This window comes from Schistocerca nitens, unplaced genomic scaffold (genome assembly GCF_023898315.1).
Source record: "Schistocerca nitens isolate TAMUIC-IGC-003100 unplaced genomic scaffold, iqSchNite1.1 HiC_scaffold_532, whole genome shotgun sequence".
NCBI lineage: Eukaryota > Metazoa > Arthropoda > Insecta > Orthoptera > Acrididae > Schistocerca > Schistocerca nitens.
The window spans coordinates 310193-324713 of record NW_026046065.1 but is presented as its reverse complement, the minus strand read 5'-3'; the positions used below and the strand labels follow the sequence as shown (position 1 = coordinate 324713).

The 14521-nt window shown below is 41.5% G+C and overlaps 1 protein-coding gene across 1 annotated transcript in view; it reads right to left on the bottom strand.

Annotated features, from left to right (window-relative positions):
- Window positions 1-14521, bottom strand: part of LOC126232565 (broad-complex core protein isoforms 1/2/3/4/5-like) — an 88868-nt gene that overhangs the window by 60374 nt on the left and 13973 nt on the right. The window contains exon 2 of the mRNA XM_049942804.1: window positions 6277-6481. Coding sequence (XP_049798761.1) covers window positions 6277-6450 — 174 coding nt within the window. The 5' untranslated portion in view covers window positions 6451-6481. The remainder of the gene's footprint in view (window positions 1-6276; window positions 6482-14521) is intronic.

Here is a 14521-nt window from a genome sequence, read left to right as displayed (position 1 = left end):
ATGCCAATGCCACAACTGGATATCCACTGAGTGGCCACAGGTGGCCTTTTCAGATGAACTTCATTTTATGCTGCAGCAGAGTGATGGCCGTTGGATCATTGAAAGGGTCCAGGGCAGAGGATGGAGCTGTATGGTCTGGGTTATGTTTTCATGGCATTCCCTGAGTATCTCATCATTCTGGAAGGCACAGTGTATCAATGCAAGTATGCATCTATCCTTGGGGACATGTCCAACTCTACATGCAGTTTAATTTAATTGGATGGATAAAAAAATCTACTCACCAAGTAATGCCAGAACACACACATAAAAGAATATTATAATTAGGGCGTCTTTCAGAGCCAGTGGCTTCTTCTTCAGGTAGAAGCATTGAAGGGGAAGGTAGAAGGGTGAAGGAAAAGAACTGGAGAGGTCTAGGAAAAGAGGTAGATTTCGGGAAAGTCATCCAGAACCATGGGTCAGGAGAGACTTACCGGATGGGATGAGAAGAAAAGACTGATTGTTGGGGACTGCATCGGATGAGATTTGAAAACCTGAGAGCTTAATGGTGGAAGACAAGGTAATATGTAGGACAGAGATTACTGCTTAAATATTGCGCATGAGTTAATAAGATTGAAAAGCTAAGTTCATTGTACGTAACAGAGGTGGGAGGGGGCAGTGAAAAATAGACAGGTAAGACAATGGAAGATGTAGAAAACTAAAACGGAGTGAAGGAAACAGTAGTTTTCTGTGAAGAAATGCTGAGATGGACAAAATTAACATAAATTAAGGCCAGGTGGGTGGCAAGAACCAAGGACATGTTGTAGTGCTAGTTCCCACTTGTGGAGTTCTGAGAAACTGGTATCTGGGGGAAGAATCCAGATGGCGTGTGTGGTAAACTCTTTTCACAACTTTCCCAATCGATTTTTTTCCCCAATCCTTTCTTTCATATCATATAGTCGCCCATTCATTACCTGTTATCAACCATTGTCTGTTCGCATGATTTTCGCATGAATTTTCTGATTTTTCCTTCCTTTTCTTTAGTTTTTCTATCTTTTAACCAGCCTCTGCCCATCTTTTTTGCGATTTCCATGATTTTTAATACTCCAAACTGTCCTATCTTGCCATGATAAATCCCATCTCATAATACATCCATTCTTTTTGAAAACGTGCTTCTGTACTGTCAAAACTAAGGTCCCACATCCTGGTTCTTGAAACCTGCTTGTCCTTTGGAGTTCCTCCCAAAGGCATAACACTGAAAGCCCCTGTTTCTGGATGTAATACTACTATATGCCAGGCTTTTCTACAGTTCCAAGTACAGCAAACTCTTGCTCTTACCTGGCTAATCTGTGACCTACATGCGTACTCATCCAATTTTCAGTCCATCAGACTTCTCTCTTTCTACAAAATCCTGCAGTTATCCTTGGATGGTATCATCCACCTAGCCAACTTCAAACTGCAACAACGTTCCAGACTTCACCTTAACAAGCTATCCCACCTTCTCCTAAACTACCTCAACAGTGATGTTTCCCTTTCTGTCTATCGGCAACTCCCTAACCAGCCACATCATCAACCACCACTCCTCTCCAACTAACTGAGCTTGGCCAACCTCATCAACATTCCACAGCTTTTACCACTACCTCCCAGAACAAGAATAACTCATAATCACAAGAACCAATCACAACAGAACATGTCCTCAACCTCTCGTCTAAAGCACTCTCCCCTCCTAAATTATCTGTATTATCTAAGGATCTCACTTTCAGCCCTATCCTGCATCTGATCAGGCTGCTTTGGTGAAGGACCTCCTTTCCTTCACACGTAATATCAACTGGAAATATCACTTTTGAACCCAATTCCAAAACCTTTTCAACAGCAAACCTGACATTGAACAATGCCTTGAACAATTCTGTCCATGATCTCAACTTGATCCACCACCACTTCCTCAAAATCATCCCTTGCAAGCCTTCCAAGATATCCTCACATTCAGCATTGCTTCACAACCCTTCCTCAGGTCCCTACAACAAGACCCTAAACAGTCCTCTGCAGAATTCCAGGCTCTACATTCTCTAAAAGCTGATGACTCCATCATTATCCTCCCAGCAGACAAAGGATCTACCACTGTGGTAATTGACTGAGAGGAGTATTTTATTGAAAGTCTATACCAGCTGCTTGACTACTCTGTATACATCAAGATCCCATCCCCATAGTTCAAACTGACCTGAAAACCCACCTTAAAACCTCAGGCCCCTCACAAGGGCTTACACCTCAATCAATAAAACTTCTCACTCCACCCAAACATGCACACCAACCTTTTATCTTCTTCCTAAGATCCACAAACCCAATCATCCTGGCTATCCTTTAGTTTTTGGCTTCAAAACAACCACCGAATGTATATCTGCCTAAGTTGATCAGCACCTGCAACCCAAATACAAAGACTTCCATCTTATATCAAAGATACCAATCTGTGCCTGCCCCACTCCCACCACACATCTTCCTTGTCACCACTGATGCCACCTCCCCCTATACCAACATCCCCCATGAATGTGGTCTGTCTACTGCTGAACATTTCCTCAGTCAGCGTCCACCTGATTCCAAACTTATGGCAAACTTCAGTCACCTTAATCAACTCTATTCTTACAAACATCTACTTTACCTTCGAGGGGCAGGCATAAAAACAAATCAGGAGTATGGTCATGGGAAACAGCATGGCTCATTCCTTTGCAAGCTTTTCATGGGTCACTTGGAAGGGCCTTTCCTGGGATCCGTAAGTCTTCAGCCTCCTGGCTTGGTTTAAATACATTGATGATATATTAACCATATGGACTCATGGTGAGGCTGACCTGTTAAAATTCGTGGAATCTCTGAATACTTTCTCCCAATTAAATTTCACATGGTTCTATTCCGAATCCTGTGCCATTTTCCTTGATGTTGATCTCATCCTTACCAAAGGCCAGCTACACAATTCTGTCCACATTAAACCTACTAACAAATAACAGTACTTCCATTTTGACAGTTGCCTTCCTTTCCGTGTCAAGCATTCCCTCCCATACAGTATCGGTGTTTGAGGAAAAAATATTTGTTCAGATTCAGACTCTCTACAGCAATACACAACCATTCTCACCTCAGCCTTCACTGGATGTAATTACCCCACCAGACTAGTTCAAAAAAAGATTTCCCGGATCATCACATCCAATCCTGGTACTGCTGATCCCTCCAAAAAACAACTTCAGATCACGCCACTGGTGTGGTCTGAAATGTATTAATCAACTACTTTGACAAGGCCATGACTTCCTAAATCATGCCCTGAGGTGGGATCATTCTGTCTGGTCACCACACCTAGAACAGCATTTCGTTCCCCTCCCAGTCTCTTCTGCACCCATCTCCTTACTCTATGGCTCCTACCCCTGAGACCTTCCCCACTGGAAGACTTGCCCTACACACCTCCTACTACCCCCTATTCCAGCCCAGTAACTAGCAAAACATGTATTATCCAAGGGAGAGCCACCTGCGAAATGTTGTTGTTGTTGTGGTCTTCAGTCCTGAGACTGGTTTTATGCAGCTCTCCATGCTACTCTATCCTGTGCAAGCCTCTTCATCTCCCAGTACCTACTGCAACCTACATCCTTCTGAATCTGCTTAGTGTATTCATCTCTCAGTCTCCCTCTACGATTTTTACCCTCCACGCTGCCCTCCAGTACTAAATTGGTGATCCCTTGATGCCTCAAAACATGTCCTACCAACCGATCCATTCTTCTAGTCAAGTTGTGCCACAAACTCCTCTTCTCCCCAGTTCTATTCAATACCTCCTCATTAGTTATGTGATCTACCCACCTTATCTTCAGCATTCTTCTGTAGCACCACATTTCGAAAGCTTCTATTCTCTTCTTGTCCAAACTGGTTATCGTCCATTTTCACTTCCATACATGGCTACGCTCCATACAAATACTTTCAGAAACGACTTCCAGACACTTAAATCAATACTGGATGTTAACAAATTTCTCTTCTTCAGAAAATCTTTCCTTGCCATTGCCAGTCTACATTTTATATCCTCTCTAATTCGACCATAATCAGTTATTTTTCTCCCTAAATAGCAAAACTCCTTTACTACTTTAAGTGTCTCATTTCCTAATCTAGTTCCCGCAGCATCACCCGACTTAATTCGACTACATTCCATTATCCTCATTTTGCTTTTGTTGATGTTCATCTTATACCCTCATTTCAAGACACTGTCCATTCCGTTCAACTGCTCTTCCAAGTCCTTTGCTGTCTCTGACAGAATTACAATGTCATCGGCAAACCTCAAAGTTTTTATTTCTTCTCCATGGATTTTAATACCTACTCTGAACTTTTCTTTCTTTTCCTTTACTGCTTGCTCAATATACAGATTGAATAGCAACGGGGAGAGGCTACAACCCTGTCTCACTCCCTTCCCAACCACTGCTTCCCTTTCATGTCCCTCGACTCTTATAACTGCCATCTGCTTTCTGTACAAATTGTAAATAGCCTTTCGCTCCCTGTATTTTACCCCTGCCACCTTTAGAATTTGAAAGAGAGTATTCCAGTCAAAATTGTCAAAAGCTTTCTCTAAGTCTACAAATATTAGAAATGTAGGTTTGCCTTTCCTTAATCTTTCTTCTAAGATAAGTCGTAGGGTCAGTATTGCCTCACGTGTTCCATATACCAGCTGTTACGTAAACACTGTTCAGTCTTTTATATCAGCATGACTACCACCAAATTATCAATTAGGATGAATGGGCATAGGCAGAGGATGTATACTGGCAACATGCAATCTCCTGTTGCAGAGCATGCTCTACAACATGACAATCATGATCTCAGTGTCTGTTTCACCACACGCACCATCTGAAGTCTTCCAACAGACACCAGTTTCTCAGAACTCCGCATGTGGCAACTAGCGCTACAACATGTCCTTGGTTCTCGCCACCCACCTGGCCTTAATTTACATTAATTTTGTCTGTGTCAACATTTGCTCACAGTGACTACTGTTTTCTTCACTCTGTTTTAGTTTTTACATCTTTCATTGTCTTACCTGTCTATTTTTCACCGCAGCCTCCCACCTCTGTTACGTACAATGCACTTAGCTTTTCACTCTTATTAACTCATCTCTGTCCTGCATATTATTCTTTCTTCCACCTTTAAGCTCTCATTTTTTCAAATCTCATCCAATGCAGTCTCCAGCAATCAGTCTTTCCTTCTCATCCCATCTGGTAAGTCTCCCATGACCCAGGGTTCTGGGTGACTTTCCTGAAATCTACCCCTTTTCCTAGACCTCTCCAGTTGTTTGGTTTCACCTCCTTCCTTCCCCTTCAACCCATATCCTAAAGAAGGAGTCACTGGCTCCGAAAGCTTGCTGAATTATAATTTTCTTTTGTGTGTGTGTTCTGCTGCTGCTTTGTGAGTAAATTTTTTATCCATCCAATTAAATTATATTGTCAAAATTGATTGTTTCCATTGTTATATTTTTACAGGCAGTTTGTTTTTCCTCAGCATGGTGGCATCTACCAGAGTAACAATGCTACATGTTACACAGCTTGCAGTGTATGTGCATGGTTTGAAGAACACCAGGATGAGTTTACTGTACTCCCCTGGTCATTGACTCCCCAGACGTAAACCCAATCAAGAATCTGTGGGACAACCTTGATCAGGTTGTTTACATCATGGATCCTCAATCGTGAAACCTAGTGACACTAGTCATGGCACTGGAGTCAGCATGGCTACACATCCCTGTTGGTACCTTCCAGAACTTAATTGACTTATTCTGCACGTCCACCCTGCAAAAGGTGATTATTGAGTGCTTTGAGAGGTGGTCACATTACTTTGAGTAGACTGTGTCTGTGCAGGCTTAAAGACAAACAAAAATAGTGAGTATTAAATGCAATAAAAATGTGTAAGCACACAATTTCATTGACAAATGTATTTAAAGTGAAAACTGACTAACTTATTTATTATTTGTCTCAAAAGACTAACATTACATTCTTGTTATGTTCTCATTCATTACATTACACACATTTTGACCAACATTATAAATTTCTCAGTCAAGATGGCTAAATACTTAATACTACTAATCCTAGTCTGGAAGCTGCAAGGCAGCCACTTATAGGAATTTGAATGCCGCATCTGCCAAATTAATAATAATAATAATAACATGATTAAACCAAAAATATCTTTCTTTGGATATTAATAGGCTCATATTTTAAAATTAAGAAATTTAAAATCACTATAAATTGTAATTACTGGAAATAAGCAGATGTAGCAAATTACCTATTAAAATGAATGACTTACCTGAAAATAGTTCGAGCATGCAGACAAAATAGCTCTATGGGCACGGATTGACTGGCCTTCACAAGAAAGAGTAACATCAACGAATAATTCTCGGTCCAGAAGTGTGCGCAGAGCTTCAGTCAGTTTCTGATGATAACTGCTCCAACGTAGGCAGAACTCTTGGCTATCTGCCATTGTCAGACACCTTTGAGCAGTTTGTCAAATGCTGTAAGTAAAGAATGGAGCAACCTGTTATAATATTCTGACAAAACCACAGAACGTACTCAAAAAAGCAGATATGAAGAGCACAATGTACTGAGATGACAGCTCTCATTTGCAACTTTGCAGGATGCAATGGGCGAGAGAGAGAGGACAGAATGTAAGATTTGTGTTTGTTCACAACTCAAGATGGTGATTCAAGAAAATACTTGTAATTCAACCATTTCAAAACTAATGACTTGCAGTTAATAATCTCATGTGTAAATGTAGTATGACCATTAAATTTATCATATCTAGATGGCTGAGGTGGCGTTATCACTTATGGAACACAAGACTGTATTGAAATCTTGCCAGAAGAATGAGGACATTAGTGAGGTACAACTGCAGTGGCAGAAAGGGTTTGAAACACAGCCAAAAACAGATCACCCAATTACTTGTGTTTGTGATAAGTTTGAAGCTGACAGAACTATTACAGATGTACAGAAAGCAATATCCGGTTGACCGTAAACAGTTTCAAGTCCAGTCCACTGATGCCATACTTCATCCTCTCAGAGGACCAGGGAGTGCATGAAAGTGAGATAAAACGGTCAAGTGTAAGACACCTTCATAGGACTGAAAAGTGGAGAATGCACATTCTAAGCCTGCTACATAAAGTGTATGAGGATAAGTCGGATTAAATACTGAGAGTAGTTTGAGCTCACGGTTTGCTATGTGTGGAATTTGCGAGGATTTGTGTGTGATCTGATGACACACAATTTAAACTCAATGGTACTGGTAAGGTGAGCTGCCACAATTCTGTCTATTGAGCTCATGAATATCCTGAAGTTCATGCGCACAAGGCAGTGAATCTATTTGGAAATACTGTGTGTGTTGTCTGTAATTGAAAGGTTTGATTGGTCCTTTCTTCTTTGAGAGTACTGTAACTAGTCAGGCATACCTACTTCAGACAATGTTTCTGCTAGCTATAGAAACCTTTTATGGACATAAAATGCTTTATACTCAACAAAATGAAGTCTCAAGTACACACCACTGAATTGTCAGTTTGTACCTGGATGACACTCTACCAGGATGACGTGTAAGTCGAAGAGGTTCTATTGAATACTCATCTCACTGTTCCAATTTGACATTTATGGGCATCTTCATGTGGGTGCCATCAAAGATTTTGTGTATTGACGAAACCATCTACAATCAGCAAACTATGTGAAAAAATCTGAGTATCATGTGCTGCCATTAAGCCAGATACAGTCACAGCCATAATAACTTGGTCTGCAGTTTGGCATTTTTTAGAAGACGCTTTTAGTGTCAAAAATATTAACTGCAAGGCAACTTTTTACAAATATATATCAAAGAGTGATTTCATTTTTTTGACCTCCCTGAAGCTATAAAAATGCAAAACCACATTGCCTCCTTGTTTCCTGCTGCCCCTCTGCCACATCCACAACCATTTTACTCAACTTACAAATGAAATCTGAATATCAGTTCTTCAGTAATGGCAAGACGACACTCCAGCATTTCAGCGATAAAACTCACTGTATACACTTTTGAAATATGTACTTGACCTCTTCCCAAAAATAACAGGCAGGCTATAAATGAATAAAGACCTGCCTCATTACTAGCAAACAAAGTGCATTCAGTTCCAAACATGGGACATAAGTGCTCCCCCCTTTAAATGAATGTCACCAATTGGTACTAAGTACATGTATTGGACAAAAATATGGAAACATCACAAGAAATGCATGCCTGAATGTAAATACAGATGCTAGGGAAGCCTGCGGGTTGCGCTGCTGTATCTGACCGTGAACGGAACACGTGCAAGGTCCTCTACATGTTGCAAGTGTCAGTTGTGGTCAGAGTAATGTTTTGCGTCGTTGTGAACAGAGCTGTGCCTCGCACCACATTTACCCGCCTGCAACCAACCAGACCATTCTGTTCCATTGCGTGCATAATGGATAGTTGAGATACACTGCACCGGGAACAGAGTGTACAGCTCACAATGTGCCATTGAGGCCGTGGCTTGTTTGGGTACCCGACCGAGCATGGACCCGACAGGGCTTGGTGCAATAGGGAAACAGGCAGCACCTGGAAGGTACGAATGACTGACCAAACACAAGCAGATTTGCTGTCTGCTTTCCAAATCACTAGGAACAGAGCATTCTTGATCCTTTGTAAGGAAAAGTAACTCATAATATAAAGTAACAGTTGTAACACAGCAATGCGTAATACTATCATGAACATAGTACAAGCAACTTTTTATTAGTTTATACACTCCATTCTTTTCTTCTTTTGTTTTTTTCTATAGCCTACACCTTTGTAAGCCCTTTTATGAAACTTGATCTCAAATTTTGTAGCTAAGTTTTTATTAAATTTAGGTCCACAGTTGGAACGTTGTCCAGAAATGTTTCATCCCACATTTTATATTCTTCTTTTTGTAATGTTCCTGGGTTGTTCTCCACAAAGTCTTTTACAGTACACTTTTATAAGATTTTTTTTATCTGATCAGTGGTCCATTCCTTCACCATACTGTAAGTAACTAGAACTGGCCGTCATGTGAAAAATGCAGGAAAACTCATGGATCTCAAGAACGTGTCTCCATTAATTCATGGGCTGAGACTGCAGATGTTACAGAATCCGTCAGAAATATCCGTGGCCCATCCTAACATCCGCTTATTATTAATATGTCAGACATAAATATCGAACAGCAAAGGTCCTTCCAATGGCAAGGATTTGAAAAATTGTAGAAGAGGAAACAGAAGTTTCCCTGTAGTTGGAGGAGGGAAGCGACACTCATCTGAAGAAATCAGGAGAAAGCATTGTATTGCAAAATTTTACACAGGTTGCAGATACTGATTTTTGGTAAAATGCCTGCCAAACAGCCAGTCTGAAGCCAGATTTTTCCTTGGAAAGGTTTATCTGCAAGAAAAAGATAAACTTCATACAAAATGAGAACAGTTCTGTCACAATATAACCATCCAACTTCCATGTGTGTCAAAAAAAAACTTTTTAAGTATTTGCCATTTATTCACACAGTATTACAAAAATTCGATAATTAGTAGGGCATCCTTTAATAAAATTATAACAACAAAAATAATCAATTTTTGACAATATAATGTAATGGGACAGATAAAAAATCCACTCACCAAGCGGAACACACACATAAAAGGAGGTTATAATTAGGCAAGCTTTCGGAGCCAGTGGCTTGCTCTTCAGGCAGAAGAGTTGAAGGGGAAGGAAGAGGGGTGAAGGAAAAAGACTGGAAAGGTCTAGGAAAAGGGGAAGATTTCAGAAAAGTCACCCAGAACCACAGATCACGCGAGACTTACCGGACAGAATGAGAAGGAAAAACTGATTGTTGGGGACTGCAACGAACGAGATTTGTAAATCTGAGAGCTTAAAGGTGGAAGACAGAATAGTATGCAAGACAGAGATTACTGCTAAAACACTGTGTACGAGTTAATAAGAGTGAAAAGCCAAGTGCACTGTATGTAACAGAGGTGGGAGGGGGACAGCGAAAAATAGACAGGTAAGAAAATGAACTTTCATATTTTTCATTAATGAAAGTTCATTTTCTTACCTTCATCAACATGCCAAAATGACCATATCATTCCCAAAGTGAACACTATGGTGATGGTATGAAACATCCTCGGTGGCAAAAGGCAATGATTAATATTGCTTCAGGTACTGAGTACAGCCAGCATGCCCCTATGTTCTGGAAAAATTTAGTTTCAGCTCTAGTGACCTCCCTGAGGCTTTTGGTGGCAGACTTCTTGGAGCAAAACAGAGTATGCTTGTGTGACTCAGGTACAGTGTGTATTCATTCTGTGGAGCAAACAGTGACTTGCCCACTTCCGCACAGTAGTAGTTCTGCAGACGTGAGTAGAGCATCGAACTTTCTATCGGGTGATATTAGAAGTAGTTCATGTACCAGTAAACACACAAATTTCTGTAGGGTTTCCAGGCTACTGGTCAGGCATGGATGGTGGAAGTACCCAAATCAACATTCTTTACAGGTTAACGGTGTCTTCACTCTTACCCTCAACCTGGTTCCTGCTTGCATACTGGCTGTGCTGGTCATATGGTGGTAGAATGGTAAGGATTCCTCCTCCACTGGTCCTAATAGTTCTAATGGACCCAGTAACTTTGCTTTAATTCTGCATAGCCCTTCCAGAAACTGTTCCTTGCATGTTAGAAAAACGTCCCCAAATGCATCATCTTTACAGCTCTACAAAACATGTGTTACATCTTCAACCCAAATAGACAGACTGCAGATGATGGCAGGTGATCCCCGGCATGTGCTGATGCAAACATTCCTTGTGGATCAAAATGTTGGTGTGACTACCACAGCATGATGGCGGATGACTGCTGGATACAAAACTGCATCACATGTATACTCACTCGTTCTCACTTACTACCAACTTATTTCCTGTTTGCTTATTTACTTCTATATCAACTACATATAAAACAAAACATTTGATGTTTTCATTTTAATTAGACACACAAATGTTCTACTAATAAATCTATACACAAATGTTCCCCGTGAACTTTCCTCATAGGAACAGCACAAATATAAGCATAACCATAATACCTAATAACTAATAAGTACATACAAACATTCAGCTCGTATGACCACCTCATGATCTTAAGGTGTAGGGATGTGCCGGAACAACATTAAGTACACTCTGTGTCACTGGCTTATTTCTACCTTACTTTCTTCCATTTCTCAACCAAACCTCCTTCCCCCTTCAGAAGAAGCTGCTAGCAATTGAAGCAATGCTTCTGGTTCACCTTGAAACAGGTGAACAGAATACATTTCTTTACACAGCATTCAACACATTGTTTTCTCTGTGGCCACTAGTAATTTTCCTCAATGCAATGTTACATGGCTTGTTGTCCGCTATGCCCAGCTAAAGTGGAATCAAGGGCTCACCTCAATACTTCGGGCCTAAACTGGCTGGCAAAGGGTCTGTCATCAGAGCTGACAAGTGCTTGTTTTGGATACCACTGACAATCAAGTTCGGAAGCCTGAGCCCTGCACCACTGTTCTGTGTCTATTCCAACGCATTTTACAGTGTGTGCTTTGTGACTTAAGCCATGAGCATTACCATGAGGCTGGAGTACCTCAAAATCAAATTCACTATATCTTAAGACCAAGTAGGTTAGGCTACTGGTTGGATCCTTTAATTCCAGAAGCCTTTTTAGTATGGTGTGATCCATTATGATCTTAAAATGACTCCCATACAAATAATAAAGAAAATATGTGATGCCAAAATTAGCACCAGCATTTCTTTTTCTGTAGTTTAATAGCTTTTTTGCTTCAATGGGTTGCCTGGAAGCAAAAGGAGGCGGGGCTGTTTCCCATCCACCTTGACTCGGAACACAGCTGACGGCACAGTTGCTCGATCACAACTGTTTTTGATAGTCTCGAAAAATGACGGATGTTTGGTTCAAGGGAGAGGTAATGGACCAAACAATGAGGTCATCAGTCCCTCAACTCACAAGTAGTGCATCTGGAAGCAGAGACGTCCACTGGTAATGTTTTCTGATCTAATCAGGAGATTCATAATAGTAAAAGTGAGAAGGCTAAAAGGTAATGGGCATCTTTCATACCGTTAATAATAAAACCAAGATGTAGGAAATAGTGAAGTCAGCAGGTGGGTGTCCCTGGGGCTCAACCACAGCTTTCCACCTCTTATCCATTATAGTCCAGAGTGCCCACTATTCAACAAGTGTTAACACCATCTTGGGTTCAGAAGCATTGGAGAGTGGCTGGCTGATGAAATATAATAATACTGTACAAACAGCTGTTATTTTGATATTGTTTTATTAGGCAACCAGTTTTGAAGTTCCCATCATGTCATCTTCAGCCCTGTCGCATGAATGACACCAAGTACCACTAACAAGTACCACTCATGCATGTATAAGACAAGGCACCACACATGATTATTTGTGCCTTATCTTATTCATGCACAAGTGGTACTTGGTGCCATTCATGCAACAGGCCTGAAGATGACTTGATTGGAACATCACAACTGATTGCCTAATAAAACAATATCGAAATAACAGCTGATGGTATAATATTATTACACTATTCAATAAAGTATGACAACCAGAATAGCAAATTGGGTGCAGCAGAAAGGAGGTAAACTGAATATAAAAGCGATTAAAACAGACTAAAAGAGGGATGGAAAAGTAGCCTAGTCAAGGAGGTAGGGTCAGGGATGCCCTGGCCCTCACATACAGCGGGAGATACCCCATCCCCAAGCATCCTGCAGCTGCTCTTAAGGCGCGCGCGCGCGCACACACACACACACACACACACACACACACACAAATAAAAAACTATGTCTTAGGCTGGTGTGGCCAATGTGGATTTCTTCTGGGAGAAGCAGAAGGAAGTACACTATGCTGCAGTTGTCTCTTCATTGTGCAGAGTGTATTAGATGGGGCAGTAGCTGACCAGAGGTTGTTCCATTTTCAAGCGTACAGAGATCTTGCGTGCCCCCACGAATCCGCACCTGCGTTGGAAAGTGAGTAAATGCTCCTCTAGCTGAACGGTTGGTCAGTTCATTCCCCAAGTACCCACATGACTTGAGACTCAGAGAAAGACAACTGAGCAGGCAGCACAATGAGGCCAACGAGAAGGCCACAAATAGCGGAGACCAAATGGTAGCAAGAACAGCATTGGTCAATAGCCAGGAGACTGCATACTGAGTCAGTACATACATTAAAAAAATGATCAAGGGAGGCCCATTTAGTAAAATGGAGTGCTCTTATATTGGCTGTCAGCCGTGTCATAAACACACTACATGCTCCCGGCAGTGAATGGCTTTTTGTACTGGCAGGAGATGTAAAAGCATGTCCCATCTGATTCACAGTTTTAGAGCCACTGGTGTAAAAGATGGTAGCACTCTGGACCTCTTGAAGACCTAGACGTAACCAACGCCAAAAGGGGATGGTGGTGACAGAGACTTCAGGTCCTCTGAAAAAATCTGTCCTAATCCATGCCCTGGACACCATCCAAGGGGGAGCGCACAAGAAAAAACAGGGAGCATAGTCCAGGGAGGGGCGATGGAGATCTTGGTAGAGGGAAGTGAGGCTCATTCCAACTGGTAATTCCACCCTGGGGTGGAGATCATGAGGATGACGCACCTTGTACGTAAAAGGAGTAAGATACATGAGAAGATGAGGATATTGTCTAATGGTGATTGCATGTAAGACCAAGAGTTGGTACCATCAAACCTGAAGAGGGCAGGTCTCTGCTTCAGCAAGGAGATTATGGGACTAGTCCGAAAGACATGTATAGCCAGACTCGTGCTACAATGGTAGACTGGGTATAACAGTTTCAAAGTTGAAGGAACCACCGAGCCATAAACTTGGCAACCACAGTCCAGGTGGGACGAAGCCACGGCCCAGCAAATATGAATAACAGCAGTGCAATCTGCAGTCCAAGATGTGTGGGCAAGGAAGCAAAGAGTGTTAAGCTTCCACATGCAGCTAGTCTTCAGGTGATAAATATGGGGCAGGCAGATCAGATTTTTATTAAACAGTAGGCCGAATAAATGGGTCTGTGCTGAAACTTCCAAGTGCTGCGTACTTAAGTAGAATTCCAGGTCAGGATGAACCATAGTACAATGGCAGAAATACATGACCTGAGAAATGGAAACCATGGGAAAAAGCACATGCAGAGGCCCACTGGATGGCACCTTGGCACTTGCCTTCAATAGAAGATGCCAAGTGGGAGCAGTACCAAATGCAAAAATTGTCGACATACAATGCTTGGTCCAACAGATGTCACTAACAAATTAATGGCGGCAAGGAAAAGAGTGACGCTTAACACAGAGCCCTGTGGGATGCAATTCTTTTGGACCCATGAGGAGCTGAGTGAAGTGCCAAACCAACCTCAAACAACCGGTGAGATAAAAACTGATGGAAAAAAAATCAGTAGGGGGCCTCGAAAGCCCCAGTTGCAGACGGCGAGTAGAATGATGATGCCAATCAGTGTTGTATGCCTTATGGAGGGGGGAAAAAAAAAAAAAAAAAAAAAAAAAAA